At 47.7% G+C, this 17834-nt stretch overlaps 1 protein-coding gene across 1 annotated transcript in view; it reads left to right on the top strand.

Annotated features, from left to right (window-relative positions):
• The window catches only part of ITGA11 (integrin subunit alpha 11), a gene marked incomplete at its 3' end in the record, with an annotated part of 124600 nt that overhangs the window by 23751 nt on the left and 83015 nt on the right, over positions 1 to 17834 (top strand). The window contains exon 2 of the mRNA XM_079700496.1: positions 7380 to 7491. Within this exon, the coding sequence (XP_079556622.1) occupies positions 7380 to 7491 (112 nt within the window). The remainder of the gene's footprint in view (positions 1 to 7379; positions 7492 to 17834) is intronic.

The following is a 17834-nucleotide window of genomic DNA, read 5'->3' as shown; positions in this document are numbered from 1 at the left end:
GAGCGGCGGGTGAGTGAGCAAAGCTTCATCAGCCACTCCCCATCGCTTGCATTACCGCCTGAGCCACCCACCCCCTCCCCGCCGTCCGTGGAAAAATTGTCTTCCATGAAACCGGTCCCTGGTGCCAAAAAGGTTGGGGACCTCTGATTTTAGAGCCAGACTGAGTCAGTTACCAATTGCTACAATAATGCCATGTAACAAATAATCCCCCCAACTCTGAGTGACAGACAATAATTATTTAGTTCGTGTGGCTGGGTCAGCTGGATGTCAACTGACCTCAGCTAAGCTCAACTGAGAGCCCTGATGGCCTCATGGGGCTTGCTTATGTATGTGGGGGATGGCTGACCCTAGCCGGGCTTGCCTAGGGCAGTTCAGCTCCAAATATCTCTCATCCTTTTCCTGGGATCAGTGGGCCAGACTGAGCAAATACTTCTCACATTGATGGCCGAAGTGCAAGTGGGCAAGCAGAAACAGACAAGGCATCCTAAGACCTTGGCTGGAAACAGACACACTTTAATTTCTGCCTCATATGGCCCAGCCCAGCGTTATGTGGGGATGCTTCATAGGCGTTGTTTATTGTTGTTAGAGCTGAATCTTCTACTTTAGTTCAACACATTTTACTGAGCATCTCTGTGTCCCAAACCCTGCAGTGGGAATGAAAAGATAAGTGAAACCCAGTCCTTGTCCTCACGTTGCTTGGAGTCTTGGGATGGGGAGAAGATGTATGGAATTCACTCTGCTCAGTGTAGAGGTTTAACCCCAACCCTTAACAGGTATTCACTAAACTTCACAAGTATTCATTCCTCCATGAGTGGAGGTATAGGCAGAAAGAAGCTCACAATCCAGTGTGATGCCCCTGATGCCCCAGCAGCTCTCAAGGGCAGGGCCCAGAGCCCCACCCTCCAGAGGCTTCCTGGGGGAGGGCATAGTTACTAGGTCACCTGTGAGGGCTGCAGGCCCCCAAGGGCAGGATCCCTGGAGTCGGAGGGCTCCCTGACCTGGAGCCACCTCCTCTCCAGTGGAGGCCTTCCTGCCTCAACTGGCAGAAGCTTCTCTGATGAGGGGACCGCATTCTCCCCACACCCCACCCCTTCTCTCATATCTCACTAGCGCCTCACTAGGGCCTAGACGGGGGTGAGGGGGCCTCGCGCCTCACCAGCAATGCCCCCAAACCTGACATTGCCTTCCTAGATGCCTGTCTTTGAAACAGTGGCTTCAGGTAAGAAGGGAAAGACAGCTGGGGCTGGCAGCAGATCAAGATCCACCAAGCTTTCATTATTTGCCACAGCAGAAGGGGCAGCAATGCAGAGGATGCAAATCAGCCAGGCATCTACAGCTCATCCCATCTCAGGTTGGAATGTGTGATTTTGTTTTCCATAGCAGAAGGAGGTCCACATTACCATTTCTTTTTGCTTAGGGTCTTTTCTTTTGTCAGGGTCTTTTCTCCTGTCCCCTGCCCCTCCCTATCTGTAATTTGCTTTTAGACATGAAGATTCTTGAGGGGCAAGTAAAACTGGGAAGAGGGAAATAACACGAGAGAGTTCTGATACTATTTAAGCCTCCCTGGCCCCCATCCCAGCTCCCACCATCCAAGGAAAATGAAAGCTCTTGCCTACACAATGTACGTCTGCAACCCAAAGCAGGACCCAGAGAATGAGCAGAGGCCTGGCGGATGGAAGGCGGCTGAAAGATGGTCACTTTCAGGTTCCCCAGAGTAGCTTCCTCCTGCTGTCAAATCTGGTGCTTCATCCAGATTTTCAAGGTCCTTGGGACTCTGGCTGTGTCCTTCTGGCACACCTGGTCCCCTGTATTCTGCCTGTTATGATCAGGGATGCACCTGTCAGTTCTCTAGCGAGCTGGATCTGAGGCCGTGGGACCCAGGATGGGTGAGTTTTTAAGAAAGGGTGGGAGGGAGGAGGACTAGCCTGGCAGTGAGGAGCTCAAGTGACAGAAGTGGGGAGGAAGGCTTGATGGTGGCAGGCAGCCCAGGGCAGGACCGATGAGGCCTCAGAGTGCGACTCTGCCACTTCCTGGCTGCGTGACCATGGCCAGTTACCTGCCTTCTCTGTGCTTCAGTTTCCTCACCTGTAAAGTGAGAATAATAGTATACTTACTTCAAGAGGTTGTTGGGAGGATTAAATAAATTTAGAACAGTACCTGGTGCCTAGTGAGTTCTATGTGCATGTACACTATAATTTTTATTACTGTTATCTAAATGGTAAGGGACTGTCTGTACCAATCAGAGAGCTAGGAAATAAACTAAGGGAAGAAGAGGCCAACAGGTACTGATTCTGGGAACAGGTTCTCAGAGGGTGAGAAATCCATCAGGCAAGTCTCTCTGCATATTCCTGGCACAGAGCAAAGAGAAAAATATACAAAGCTACTCCTGAATGTTGCCCTGAATAGTGTGTAGCTGGATAAGAAAGCAGGGAAGATGTGGAAACTACTGTCATCCATGGTAGAAAGCAACAGAAGCTATGAGCAACCCAGAGGAAGGAACACGTTGTAGCAGAGGTGTCATCAGAGCTGGGCCATGATGTTTGAGAAGAAGGGAAGAAAGGCCTTCAGTCAGGGTGAACAGCATGGGCAAAGGCACTGAGGCAGCTCAGAGAGCAGGGAATCTTGATTCAGTTCCAATTGACCGAGATCTGTGCGCTTTCCATGGACCAGGCACTGCCACAGGTTAGTCACTGCATTCAGTTTTGTCCACCACACTTTGAGGTTGGTATTATTATTCCCATTTTATAGAAGAGTAAACTGAGGACCAGAGAAGTCCCTGACCCAGGGTCACCCATTAGTCAATGAATGCTGGAGCCAGGCTTCTCACATTGAGATCACTAGGCAAAATTTGATGTAATGGGGGCGGGGTCAGGGAAGCATCCTGGGGAGGGGTCAAGAATGGGACATTTGTGCTGAGATCTGAAGGTGATGAGAAGTTCATCAGAGATGCTCAGGCAGAAGAAATAGCACGTGCAAGGGCCCCAAGATGGGGGGAAGCAAGGAGCAGAAAGGTGGCCCTGGGGCCTGGACAGCAGGGAGCCAGAGGAAAACTTGATGAGACAGGCTAGGGATGCTCTGAGGGCCATGGGGCCACATGGAGACTTTGGACTTTCTCCGAAGATCCTTGGGAAGCTAGTGGCAGCAGTGGGGGGCGGTGACTGGTAGAGGGTGGAGCAGCCCATCATGGATGCTCAGCTCAGTCTCCTTGAGCTCTAGTGAGCACTCCCTGTGGAGCTGTTGAGTCCACCGGAGCTCCAGACACGACACGTGTTGGCCAGTGTGCCTCAGCATTTGGGACTGTGACCATCCTGCCTGGTGATAGGACAGTAGCCTCCACCTTAGCCTGGAGTGGTGGGTTTGAGATCAAGCGATGCTCAAACATCATGCTGTGGTTTCAGTGCTTTCTTGGGACTGGCTGATGCTTTTTTAAAAGATAAGATTCTGAGAAAGGGAGCAGCAGCTGATGTAACTTTGGCCATAGTCCACAGGAGAGCAGGCCAGGAACTGTGGTTTTTTTCCCCCTCTGTCATCAATATCAAGGGCAGTAAAGTGGCAAGCTGCCCAACCAGGCTCCCACTGTCTCTGCAATCGGCCTGTTGACTCCCATCAAAAACAACTTTGTTTTCTTTTATTGGTATTTGGGGTTCATAAATCTCTGAGAAGAGTACATTCCCCAAGCATGAAAGCCACGTGCCATCAGGGGAGCGGGCCAGAGATCTTGTCGGGAGCCAAGGTCAGGGTGTCAGACTTGACATCACTTTTAGGAAATCCATTCTCTGGTTGGTTCGGTTTAGTCAGAAGCAAATGCCAACTCGGGGAAGAAACCAGCACTTTGTAACTTAATGCCCCGTCCCTGAGAGCATTTGTCCTCTTCCTTGTGGCCAGATTTCACTAATCCTGTCCTGGGGGTTGGGGGTTGGGGACACTGGGGGAGACAGGACTAGTCCTAGACAAAGCCCCCTGGGGGAGGGAAGGCGCACAGGGCTGCCGACCTCCTCTCCCATCTGCTGCGCCCAACCAAACCCAAAGACAGAGGAGGTGGGACCTGAGGGTAAGAGGGAAGACCCATTTCTCTGAAAAGAATTTTCCCTGCCTCCAGTGGGTCCTTCTCTGAAAAGCTGTTCTCCCAGGGGTAGCACATCACCCCTGTGCCCTAAGCTACCTGATCATGGGCTTGCTCTAACCTCCTCCCAGCTGAGTGATTTGGGGCAAATTACTTAACCTCCCAGAGATATGATAATATCTACTTCACAGGGTTGGTGTGAGATTTAACTAAGTAATATAAAATTACTGGTGAGATACCTAGAATAGTGCCTGGAACATATCAGTGCTCAGTGAATATTTTTTCCCCTGTTACTCGTTGAAGGGAGAGAGCGACCCAGCCAAATGTGGGTCCTGGTCTCTAACCATTCAGTCAAGCAGTATCTATTGACTGCTGACTCTGAGCTAGATCTTTGTTCAAGGCAGTAAGGATACAGCAGTGAGCAGCCTCTCCCGGCACTTAGAAGACATAAGAATATTATAGAATATCAGCCATGTGACAATAAACAGATAAATATGTAACATGTTAGTGATAAGTGCTATGAGGACAAATAAAGAAAAATAAGGGGGATAAGAGTGACAGGGTGTCCTGGTAAGGGACAAGATGGCATTGAAACAGAGACCCGAATGACTTGAGGGAGTGAGCCCTGCGGGTGACCCAAGGAGGAGCTTTCCAGGCAGAGGGCAAAGACGCTAAGTGGGGACGGGTCTGACATATTCTAAGAATGGCAAGGGGGACAGAGTGGCTGCAGCAGAGGGATGGAGGGGGAGGACAGGAAATGAGGAACAGAGGGAACCGGGTGGGATCATGCAGGGCCTTGCAGGTAAGGATTTTGGCTTTGACTGTGAGTTGGTGGGAAAATGATGAAGCATTGGAGCTGAAGAATGATTGGATCTGACAGGTCTTGGAGGGATCCTTCTGGCCATGTTTGCCCAAGAAGCACTGATGGTAGAGAAGGCCCTGAAGACACAATTCACGGCCTTAGCTTCACTGGCCCTCACCCCCTTGTCGGCCTGGCAGTGGCAGGTGGGTCTGGATTTCTTGACTGCCCAGCATGCCTTCCTCTTGTCAAGGTCACCTCCCTTTGCTGGGCTCAGATGCAGGAAAGGGAGGACCAAGGACCACCAGGGGACATCTCCAGGGGGCACCAGGGAGCCAGATAAGTGTTGCCCCCCCGTCAGGGAATGTGCGTGGCTTGTGCATGTGTGTGCATGGATGTGTGTCTGTGTGTGGGCATGTGTGCATGTGCATGTGTGCCTCTCTGTGTGTACATACGTGCGTGTGCATGTGTGTGTGTCCATTCCTAGGACAGAGTTGGAGAGTTCCTCGTCTGCAACTCCCCTTCTTCTTTGACCTCTCTCTGTCTACCTCCCAGCTGTGCACAGATGACACTAGTATCTCTCTCTGCTCTGTGACATGCCCTCATTGGCCAAGGACCTGGGCCCCTTCATCCCTCTGTGCTCACCTGACCAGACCCCTCTTCCCCAAGGCTGCCTGCTTCTAACCAGGCTGGTAAGTCCATTCGTGGGCTGGGCTTTGTAAATAAGAGTATGTAAATAACATACTCTTCTTCCCTCACCCCCACTTAGGGCTATGACACTAATTTCTTGTGGCAGATTAGCAGTCATGAAGACAGGGTTGGCAGCTACGTAGCCACTTGCCGTCACTGTCTGCTCCTGTATCCCCAGCAGGTACTGCTCACTGATCACACCAGTCTTGCCCACTGAGCCCACACTTGACCTCAGAATCCTTCTTAACTCAGTGCTCCAGGCAACACTAATAATCAATTGACATGGATGAGTGAGAACACATGTCTAACATCCCTAATCTAAGGTATTCTAGTGTTACCTCAGGGGACTCTAATTCTGGGACTCTAATGATGGAATTTTTGGCCACTGTATCCATTTGCTGAGCAGAAAAGAAAGCGTAGAAGAAACCTCTTGTTCCTGCCTGCACAGTAGGCCTTATTCAAGTACATGCTCCAGGGCATCACTCTTGAACACTCAGACTCAGGGGGTCCGTGCCAAGGGAAGGACAGAGGGACGCTCAAGGGTACTAGCCTCAGATTCAGAGTCCCTATCCAGCAGGCTTTGGGACCTTGGGCAGGTCAGTTCACCTCTCTGACCCTCGGCTTTCCCTTTGCTGCCCACATCACAGGGTTATAGTGGAGATCAGATGATAGCAGGTATGTGAGTGTTCTGTGAAATTTATAAAGTGAAAGGAACATGAAAGGAACGACAGTGATATTCTGTCTGCTGTTTTGTTCTGCTGATTGGTTTTCACTTATCTGAGGGTTTTGGCTCATGGTAGGATCCCACCCCTTAAATCCCATGGGTCCCAAGTTTGGTGGTCCTGTAGGTACTGATACGTAACGAGGCCAGACATGCCTGAAAATGCCTCGTGGAGGGAAGGAGTCGCAGGGCGGGTACCTGAGGTCCTGGCTCTGATGCTGCTGCTGACCCACTGTGTACCCCCGGACAGCCTCTTAACCTCTCTGGGTCTGAACCCCCCTCTGCCAAATGTGGATGATGCTTGCCCATTCCCCCAAAGTCCTGTGAGGGTAAATGATGGCAAATGTGAGGAGACCCAGAACCCTAGGCAGCACACAAGTGTGAATTGCTATTTCTTGTGATTCAGCACAAGAATGCCAAAGGGGTAAAGCTCTTTGCCCCAAGGCTCTCCACTAGGTGGAATCGGTTAATTGACCGATTAGGGGCCAAGGTGAAAGGGTTATGGGAGTTTCTCTCTGCTTTGCCTCAGCTGCTGCAGCCGAGCAGTATGCCAGGCGGAGCTTTGCATATGGATTCAGAAGGAGGTGGTCAGCCAGCAGCGCTGGAGCCGTGGCCACTAGGACCCCAGGCTTGGTGGGGTGGTGGGAGGGAGGTGAGAGAGGTGGGAAATCAGCTCCGTGACTCTTTAGCAGGCAGAAGTGAGAGAAGGGAGAAAGAGAGGGAGGAAGGGGGAGCGAAGGAAGAGAGGAGGGAAAAGAGAAAAAAAAAAAAAACGGAAGAGGAGACCAGCAGAAGCTAGAAGAAGCAGGGTTGGAGGAAGGAGTGATGGAGGGCGACGGGGACTGTCTCTTCCTTGTGGGAGCAGGAATTCTCTCGGGCAGGGACTGGGTCTTCCTCTTCAGACCCGCCTGGTCTCTCTAAGAGTAGGTTTTATGCCTATGCCTCCCCTATCAGATTGGCTCCTCCAGGGCAGTGGCTGGGCCTTTCCCATCAGACTGTTGGCTCCCCAAACAGGAACTGGGGCTCCCCAGGGATAGGGGAACATACTCCATCCACAGCCAAGACCCTGGACCTCCACCTGCCTGACTCCTCTCCTCCCCACCCAGGGTTCACGGACACCTTCAACATGGACATCAAGAAGCCCCGAGTCATCCCCGGCTCCAGAGCCGCCTTCTTTGGCTACACGGTGCAGCAGCATGAGATCAGCGGCAAGAAGTGGTGAGTGAGAGCGGCCGCCTCCACTGTAGCCCTGCACTGCCCCGCACCCAGCCCCTCCATCGGCTGGCCACACTGGCCCTCATGTGTAGACGCCCCCCTTGCCGGGGACTTGACTTCTTGTCGTGGCAGGTCAGGGGCTGCCTAGGATCTGCCCCTGTCCGTGAAATCATGAGCATCCCATTTCACAGGCCTTGATCTTCTCATCTGAGAAATGGGAATGAACAACCCTCCTTCTCCGGGTTATGGGACAGCACAAGTAGCAGGCACCTAGAACCAATAATTACCCCCTCCCATCCCCTCTCAGGGCCTCAGGGTCTCATCAGTGGGGGCAGTGCCTCTGGTCCTGGCGGCTGGGAGAGCTGTTGGGGAGCGGGATGTCTCTGAGGGGATAGATCTGAGTGTGCTCAAAGCTAAAGTACAGGAACAGTGGGGCAAAGGAAGTGAGAGCAAGGCTGAGTGGCAGGGAGAGGGCCAGAGAGACCCCAAGGACCCCTCTGGGACGGGGGTGATCAAGAGGCGGGAAGGGTCTGCGTCTGATTTTTAATATAACTTTGCTGGATTATATTTTACATATTATATAATTTACTCATTTCAAGTGTCGATTCGGTGATTTTTGTTTTTTTCTTTTTGCGGTACGCGGGCCTCTCACTGCTGTGGCCTCTCCCATTGCGGAGCACAGGCTCCGGACGCGCAGGCCCAGCGGCCATGGCTCACGGGCCCAGCCGCTCCGCGGCATGTGGGATCTTCCCAGACCAGGGCACAAACCCATGTCCCCTGCATCGGCAGGCGGACTCTGAACCACTGCACCACCAGGGAAGCCCTCGGTGATTTTTTTTAAAAGTAAATTTACCAAGTTGTGCAGTTCATCAGTTGTAGAACATTTTCATCGCCCTAATAAGATCCCTCATGCACGTGTACTGTTCATTGCCATTCTCCTCCTGCTGATTGGTTTTCAGCTGTCAGAAGGCAAGGCTTTCCTTCCTTCCTGAGATGGAAAGGACTAGGCCTCTGCTTTGCCCTCTTAGAAGCCCTTGCCGAGTCAAGGGACCATGTGAACACTGACGATAAATGTCCTACCTGCCCTCTTCCCAATCTAGCCTCTGCCTACCCTCCCACCCTCTTCTCCTGCTTCCCCCACCTCCTTTCCTGCGCTCAACACTCTACCACATTGCATTATTTCCATTTTTCCAGTTCTCCAGAGCTTCTTTGCACATGCTGTTCCTTCCTCCCATGATGTCCTCTCCTACCTTCCCCACTCACCCTACCCTACCACTCAGATCTGACAAATTCTCTCATACATTTTTTGGGAAGGAGTATCTTATTATCTTTCTACTGAGGTATAACTTAGATACAGTAAAGCATAGACACCTTAAGTGTCCAAACCGGTGAACTTTTACACATGTATATGCCCATTGTGATCACCTCCCAGAACATGATATAGAACATTTCCAGCTCCCTGGAAAGCTCCTTGTGCCTCCCACCTAGTCAGTTCCCCTCCAGGTAACCCCTATTCTGACTCCTATCACCATAGATTGATTTTGCCTGTTTTTGAACTTCATATAGATGATATCACACATTAAGTACTCATTTGTACCTGACCTGTTTTACTCAACATTATGTCTTTGAGGTTTAACATACTGTTGAATGTTTCATACTTGATGTTTCTTCACTGATGTGTAATATTCTATGGTAGCAATGCACCACGTTTTATTTATTTATTCTACTATTGATGGATCTTTGGATTGTTTCCATTTTTGGCTATTTCAAGTAGAGATACTATTAACATTCTTATACATGTCTTCTGATGAACATATGTACTCATTTTTATCCGGTATATACTCAGGAATAGAATCACTGAGTTAAAGGGAAGGTATATGTTTGTAGGACCTGCCAAGCATTTTTTCCCCAAATGGTTTACCAATTTAACCTCTTCTAGTAACATGAGAGTTCTAGTTGCTTCCCATCCTCGCTAACACTTGGTATTATCAGTCGTTAATTTTAGCCATTATGATGGTGTGTAGTGGTATCTAATTGTGGGTTTAATTGGCATTTTTCTAATGACTAAAGATGTTGAGTAACCCTTGGTAAATTTATTGGCCATTTTGGTATCCTATTTTGTGAAGTGTCCAGTTGAGTCTTTTGCCCATTTTTTAAATTGTGTTGTGTGTCTTTTTCTTATTGATTTATAGGACTTTAAAAAATATATTCTATATACAAATCCTTTGTCAGGGAAGAACATTGCAAAGAACTTCTCCCAGTCTATATCTTGCCTTTTCATTCTTTTAATGGTATCTTTTTATGAACAGAGTTCTTAACTTTAGTGAAGTCTAATTTATCTGTCTTTTTTATGGTTCGTGTTTCTTGTGTGTCCCATTTAAGAAATTTTTGCCTCTCCCAAGATGATGAAGATATTTTCCTCTGTTTTCTTCCAGAAGTTTGATGATTTTGCTTTCTCATTTAAGTCAGTGATTCATCTCAAATTAATTTTTGTATGAGATGTGAGATAAATATCTAAGTTTTTTTTTAATATGGATATCCAATTGATCTGGCACCATTTGTTGAAAGACTATTTCCCCACTAAATTGTAGTGTCATCTTTGTTGAAAATCAGGTGACCCTATATGTATGGGTCTATTTCTAGCCTCTATTCTACTCCATAGAATAGAAAGCTGCCTTGGTTACTGTAGCTTCAAAGCAAGTCTTGAAGTTAGTGTGAGTTCTCCATCTTTGTTCTTCTTTGACAAGATTGTTTTAGCTATACTAGGTCCTCTATATTTCCTTATGAATTTTAGAATAGGCTTGTCAATTTCCCCTACTCAAACTTGCTGAGATTTTGATTGGGATTACATTAAATTTATAGATCAACTTGGGGAGAAATGAAATCTTGATAATACTGAGTCTTCCAAACCATGAAAATGTATATCCCTCCAGTTATTTCGTTTCTAAAAAATTTTTCTCTCAATAGTGCTTTGAAATTTTCAGTGTAAAACTCTTGCATACCTTTTATTATATTAATTCCTAGGTATTCAATATTTTATGCTAATTAAAAATGGAATATTCTTTTTATTTTTTATTTATTTGGTTGCGCCAGGTCTTAGTTGAAACAGGCAGGTTCCTTAGTTGTGGCTCGTGGGGCTCCTTAGTTGCAGGTCGCTGGCTCCTTAGTTGTGGCACGTGGGCTCCTTAGTTGTGGCTCATGGGCTCCTTTAGTTGCGGCTTGCCGGCTCCTTAGTTGCGGCACATGGGCTCCTTAGCTGTGGCATGCAAACTCTTGGTTGCAGCATGCATGTGGAATCTAGTTCCCTGACCAGGGATCGAACCCAGGCCCCCTGCATTGGGAGCATGGAGTCTTAACCACTGCACCACCAGGGAAGTCCCTAAAATAGAATATTCTTATTTCATTTTCCAATCTTTTGCAAGTATAGAAAAATACAATTGACTTTTGTATATTTACATTATATCCAGCAATTTTACTAAATTCATTTATTATTTCTAATAGTTTGCTTGTAGATCCTTTTGAATTTTCTATGTATACAAGCAGATCATCTGAAGTAGTTACTTTATTTCTTCTTTTCCAATCTTCATAGCTTTTATTTCTGTTTCTCTTGCCTAATTGCAATAGCCAGGACATTCAGTACAATCTTGAATAGAAGTTGTGATCCCAAACATGATTTTCTTACTTCCCTTATTAGAGGGAAAACTTTCGATATTTCCAAATTAAATAAGATGTTAACTGTAGTTTATTGATTTGTTTGTTGTAGATACCTTCATATTAAGAAAGTTTTCTTCTATTCCTACTTTTCTGAGGTTTATTTGTGTGTGTTTGTCTCTGTGTGTGTGTATGTAATAGGTGTTGAATTTTATCAGATGCTTTTTCTGCAAAAGATTGAGATATTATATGGTTCTCCTTTATTCTGTTATTATTAATTATATTCATTGATTTTTTTGAATATTAAGCCCAATTTGTATTCCTGGGATAAACTTGGTCACCACATATTCATATATATATATATATATATACATATATATGTGTATATATATATGTATATATATATAAATTGATTCTATTTATTAATATATTCTCAGGAACTTTATTTCTATGTACATAAGGTATATTGTGCAGCTAAATGCATCCAATATATTCTTAATTACAAATACTTTGCTTTGCAATTCCTGAATTTCCACTTGATTCTTTTTATAGACTCTAATTCTATTAAAGTAATCTATCTTTCTCCCATTTGCCCATCTTTGACTCTATTTTTTTAAACATATTAATCACAGTTATTTTGAAGTCCTTCTTGGCTAAGGCTAACTCCAATATCTGGATCATCTCTGGGTCTGCTTCTACTGACTATTTTACCTTATGGTTATCAGTCACTTTTTCCTGATTCTTTGCCTGTTTAATATATATATTTTTATTCTATGCTGAACATTGTGAATTGTACACAGTAGAGGCTATAGATTGTGTTACCTTCCTTTAAATACATTTTGTTCTGATGGGCAATTAAAATACTGGTGAAACCACCTAGAACTTAACCACAGCTTGGTTTGGGCCTTGGTTAGGGCAGGTATCTGGTTTTGCCCTTACTTCTAGAGTGCAGCCTTTACTCCTAGGGCATAGACTTCCTGAGGTCTCAACTGAAAGCCCACAGCAGTCATTAAATTGCCTCTATTCTGACTGGGCATGAACCCCAACATCTCCTAAGCACTGGGCAGCCTCTAAAATCTCTGATCCCTGTGGCTCTTCTCTGATAGATTTTCCAGAATCTCACACTACGCATGCACAGCTTAGGGGTCAGCCAAGACCCTAAGGGGAAATGCTGGCAGAGTTTTGGGAGTCCTTTCTCTGTGGTGCTCTCCTTTCTGCCTGCTTCCACCAAATCCTAGTTATTTTTGCAGCCTCAGCCCCAATCACTGTTTCCTCTACCCAGCAAGACTGCTGCTATCTGACTGGACTCTATTTCCCTGTGCTGCAATAGGAAAGTGCCCTCAGAGAGAAAGCTGGGTAAATGTGGTTTTAGTGCCTGTACTTACCTTTGCTCAAGTATTGAGCTCTCTAGTGCTATCTATTGCCTGAAAATAGTTGTTTCATGTATTTTATCTAGCTTTCATAGTTGTTTATGGCTGGAATTAAAAGCCCTCTTTTAAAAAAAATTTATTTATTTATTTGTTTATTTATTTGGCTGCGCCGGGTCTTAGCTGTGGCATGCAGGACCTTCATTATGGCATGTGGGATCTTCAGTTGTGGCACGCGGGATCTAGGGGTTGAACCTGGGCCCTCTGCATTGGGAGCACAGAGTCTTAGCCCCTGGACCACCAGGGAAGTCCCAAGGTCCTCTTTCATGTTCTTTAATCAACTTAAGTATCATTTCCTCTGAGAAACCTTCTCTGACCATCCCTTCCCATCCCTAGATTAGTTGTACCCATAGAATTCTGGATTTTCCTTTTCATAACGTTTATCATAATGGATAGTAATTGCCTATTTCATTGTCTTTCTTCCTGAAATCAGGGGTATGCTCCCGGGAAATTAGTAGATGCTCAAAAGAACATACTTTGAGAGACTGAATTAATGGTTTGAGTCTCTCTCAACCAGCCCAGACATCAGATGCACAGCATCTGTATTCTATACATGGTATGAATGGTCAAAGATTAAATGGGACTGACTTTTCCAAGACTGAATTTGTTTTGACCAATGCTTATTAAGCTTCTGCTAATAAATTTTACTAGACTCTGCAAAATTTTGGTATGGTTTCACTCTCAAATAACTCACAGACCAGTTGAGGAGTTGACACTAATATCCTTGAAATAATTTAAAAATAATGCAAGACAAAATACAACCTGGTGTTAATTATGTTCGTCTTTGTAAGACCACTTTCTCCATCAAGGCTTTCTGGATCCTTTTCCTAGCCTAAAATGGCCTTATCCTTCCTAAGTCCTCTCTCTGATGGCCCATATCATTTCCTACCTTGTGTTGGAGTCACTTATGCCCATGGCTCACCTCCCTTATCAGACACTAGCCTCATATCCCTGTGCATGAGCGCAGCCAGCAAGTTATCACACTCACAGCAGAAACTCAGCTGGAGTTTGAAAGGAGAAATTTCTGTGGCTGAGGTCTCTGGGAGAGCTTCATAGAAGAGGCACATTTGAATGGGATCTTGGAGGTTGGGCTTAGATGAGCAGAGTGGTACAATAGAATTGACTCATGGTCACTCTTGCTGATCTGAGTGCAGCCGGAAGCATCATGGGAGCCGCTGGACCAGAGTGTGTTTTCTGGCTGAGAGAAACAGAGAGGCCTTGGAGACCCAGGGAGCTGCACCTCCTGCAGAATAAACAGGAGCACACAGGACCTTTCAGGAATCCCTGTCCTCACTTGCATAGACCCCACTGCATACCCTACTTGGTTGCTTCCCCTCTCTGCTTTCTCCCCAGGCCCCCATTTTTTCTCATCCCATAGGCAGCATTCCAAGAGTTTTATCCAGACCTAAGACCCCATGGATGTGGATCAGGGGAAAAGACAGGTCAATGTCGATGTCATTTGGGGGACACCACCTGGCAGTTATGCACAGGGATGACTCCAGTGGTACATGTTGTTTGAAGTCCATGCCAGGAGGTACCTCAAAGGAAGGACAAGAGCAAGGGTTTGAAGTCCAAAGACTGCCACTTGGAGGAAGACCTTGGAAGAAGCTCTCTCATCCTCTCCACACCTCTATTTGCTCATGCACAAAATGGATATGAAATTACCTATCTCAGGGTGCTAGGAAAGATCAACAAATACCTAAAACTTGAATGTTATAATCAGTAAAGCAGGAAGTAGAGGATTGGGTTGCTTGCACCCAGCAGGCAGCCAAATCTGAAATCAGGCCCCTGGTGACTTGGTCAAGAGGCTCCCTTTGACCCAGGGTCTTCTGTCTCCTGGGTGTGGACCCAGCTTCCAGCCCTTAAGGTAGAGCTGGCACACCTTGGTCTGCATCTCCTGGGCCTGCAGTGGGGCCAGGGAATCTGTGTTTTAAAGAATTCCCCAGGACTCTAGCAGGGAGACTGGGGCCTCCTGAGGATCACCATTTTCATTGAGGATCGGGAGATACCAGTGGGAAACAACATCACCCCCCAGCCCCTGACCAAAAATCCAGGTCCCAACATTGCCGTAGAGAAGGACCCACCAGTTGTCTCCAACCACAGGCACCAATGAGGTCTGGCCCCCATTTATCAGGCTGTGAGCCTCCTTGAACATCAAGGGCACCAGACCCTGATGTAAATGGGTTGGAGGACAAGGGGACTGACCTAGTGGTGCTGCCACTTTATTCTCTTAACCCTTCACCTCCTGCCCACCACATTCCCAACTCAGAACTCAAACTCGGCAAAACTGACTGTGCTTCAGACATCTTGAACGGTTTTCTACATGCCTTGGTTTCAGCAACAGTAACAACACTCACAGACACACAAAAATGAAAAGAGAAGACAAATTCTTCTTGGGCTGAGTATTCTCTGCCCCTGCTTTTTAAGCCCTTGTGTATTTTCAGAGAAATTTAATCCACATGACTCTAATGTATGTACATTGAAATCATTAAGTCAGTTGGTTTTCAAGACCGTTTGATGTCCCAGAAACTCCGGTGTAGGGTTTGCAGAGGGCCTCACCAAGGCTCTGGTCCACTGGAGCAGGAAGCCTCCTGGTGCTGAGAGAAAACAGAGCTGGGCCCCACAAATTTCCAGTTTGTCACTGAAGCTTTCACCCCAGAGACAGAAGCCTCAGCTCTCAGGGAGGCGGCGCATTTCACCCTCTCCCCTCAAGGGTGCTGGGAAGCAGGAACCTGGTAGCCCCAGTGGGTTCCACAAGGGGAACCCTTTGGAACTCGGTGGGCTTTAAGAACAAAAGGGCATGTGAATTCCCTGAGCCACAGGTTCAGGGATGTGAGCAACTTGTAAGAGAAATAGGCTTGTCCCCATTTTACAGATGAGGCAACTGAGACTCCAAGAGATATAACATAGTAAGTGTCTGAGCTACGTCTGGAACCCAGGTCTTGTTAGGCCCAAGACAGCACAGGGCAGAAGCAGCCCCAGCCCAGAGACTGACTGGGAAACTACAGTCAGACCGCAGTGGTGCCCCTCCTGACCAGTGACACTGCTGGCCCCATAAGAGTCGAGGCTGTCAGGTCGCAAGACCCAGCACTAGCAGATTCACATAAAAATGCTGAGTCCAGTCAGAAAGAGAGGGTGTATATTCACAGAACCCCAAGCCCGAATGATAAATACCAAGAGAGGACACACAGAAAGGATCGCAGGAGTTCACGTGAGGGAGGGAATTTCTAATTCAGCAGGACTAGGTGGGGGAGGGAGTCGGGAGAGGGTTGTGGAGGAGGGGCTTCCACATGGGTAGGATTTCTATGTGTAGAATAGACAGGGATGAGAAGAGTATAACAGATGGAAGGAACAGCATGGGTAAGAGTACAGGGCTGGAAAAGAAGAGGTCACGTTTAGAGAAAGGACACTGTCCCATGTGTCTGGAAAAGAAGGTATGGAAAGCAGAGCAGCAGACCAGACCAGAGGCTGGGAGAGGAAGGGGAGCACCGCAGCGTTTCTTAAATACCCGAGTGCGGGGATTATATCTGGGAGGCAGTGGGGAGCCAGTGGAGGTTTTAGAGCAGGAGGGTGGTTCACTAGAGTTCTAATTTTTAGGGTGATCACTTACGCTGCCATATGGGAGGAGATCCTGGAGGTGAAGAGTCTGGTGGGAAGGCTATAGAAGTCTAGGTGGGTGGAGGACCTAAGGGGTGGGGCTTGGAAGAAGGGGCCTGCCTTATGAGTGTCAATAGTTCATTCATTCATTCTTGAGAACCTGTGCTAGGTCCTGGGAATTCAACAGTGAACAAAATTTCAAAGTCCCTGTCCTGATGGGACTTTTCTTCCGGTGGGGCAAGACACATTATGAAGTTGCCCATCATCTGTCAGATGGTGATGTGTGCAGTGGAGAAGCATTAGGCAGGTTAAGGGGGCTTGGGAGCAGCGGGTGGGAGGGAGGGCTGCTCCCTTATACAGGCCATCAGGCAGGGCCTCAGTGCTAGGGTGACAGCAGTCAGAGACCTAAAGGAAACGGAGAGTCTGAGACAATCATGGATATCTGAGAAAAGAGTATTCCAGGCGGAGGGAATGGCAAGGGCAAAGGTGCTGAGGTGGGAAGATGCTTGGGATGTTCCAGGAACAGTGTGTGTGGCTGGAGCAGAGTGAGCCGGGCAAGAATGGAGGGGGGCGGGGTCAGAGATGAACCAGGATGAAGCATGACTGAGGACTTGTTTTGCTGACTGAGAAGATAGTGAAAAAGCAAAATCCAGCAACAGGAGACAGACTTTGGGGGAACGGGTGAGCTAATCTTTGGTCCCGTTGGTTTGAAGTATCCAAGGGTCAAAAGAGTGCAGCTGGACAGCTGGCAGCAGGGGACAGGGGCCTTCAGGTTGCCTGTTCCCAGACAGGGAGGTTGGGGTGCAGTGCTGTGAGGGCTTATCTGTGTGTGCCTCTCCCAGAAGCCGCCGAAGGGGCCTAGCTTGGGAGCTTGCAACTCTGGGCAAATGCTTACAGGACCAGCCCTTGAGATGTACGAAAGACTCATGATGTACACTCATGCGCACAGAGTAAGTCTAGAGTTCCTGCAAAGACTCATTGCAATGTACGCAAAACCTGCAGTACCACTCTAGAGCGCTGGTCCTCAAGCCTGGGTGTGCATCAGAATCCCCTGGGGGGCTTGTTAAATCGGATCACTGGGCCCCACCTCCAGAGTTCTGATTCCATAGGTCTAGGGTGGGAGCTGCGAATTAGCTTCTAACAAGTTCCCAGGTGGTGCTGCTGGGGCCCACACTCTGAGAACCACAGCCCTAGAGATTTCTATCCCCGGTTTCTTAAGTTGGTGACCCAGAGACAACTGGGAAGGGGCTGGAGGTGGGGTTGGGAGGACAGAGAGGAGGCTGTTTCTGAGAAGAGCTGCTCACACCTCATTCTTGTCCTCCACCTGAAGCGGCTCCCGTCTCTCTTAGCCCTTCCTCTGCTTTCTCCTACTTTTCCGTTTTCTTTTTTCTTCTCTTGGCCCATTTCCTTGTCCTGATCTCTGCATTTCCGTCGCCGCTCCTTACTTGCTCAACTTCAGCCCCCTCCCCTTCCCCATCCCTTCTCCCCTCCTCACTTCTTCCACTCCCCTCTTGGCTCCTGCACCAGAATCTCTGATGGAAATGGGCAAGATAGGGGTTTAGAGGGTGACCAAAGCCAAGGGAGGCCACCCTGTCCCTGTACCCCGCTGCCCGCCCTGCTTCTGCACGTAGCCACCAATGTTATTAGTTTCATGGGCCTGACTGCACCCTT

The sequence above is a fragment of the Hyperoodon ampullatus genome, assembly GCF_949752795.1.
Source record: "Hyperoodon ampullatus genome assembly, chromosome: 3".
Lineage (NCBI taxonomy): Eukaryota > Metazoa > Chordata > Mammalia > Artiodactyla > Ziphiidae > Hyperoodon > Hyperoodon ampullatus.
Note: the sequence above shows the minus strand (reverse complement) of the source record. Positions and strands in the feature narration are given on the sequence as shown.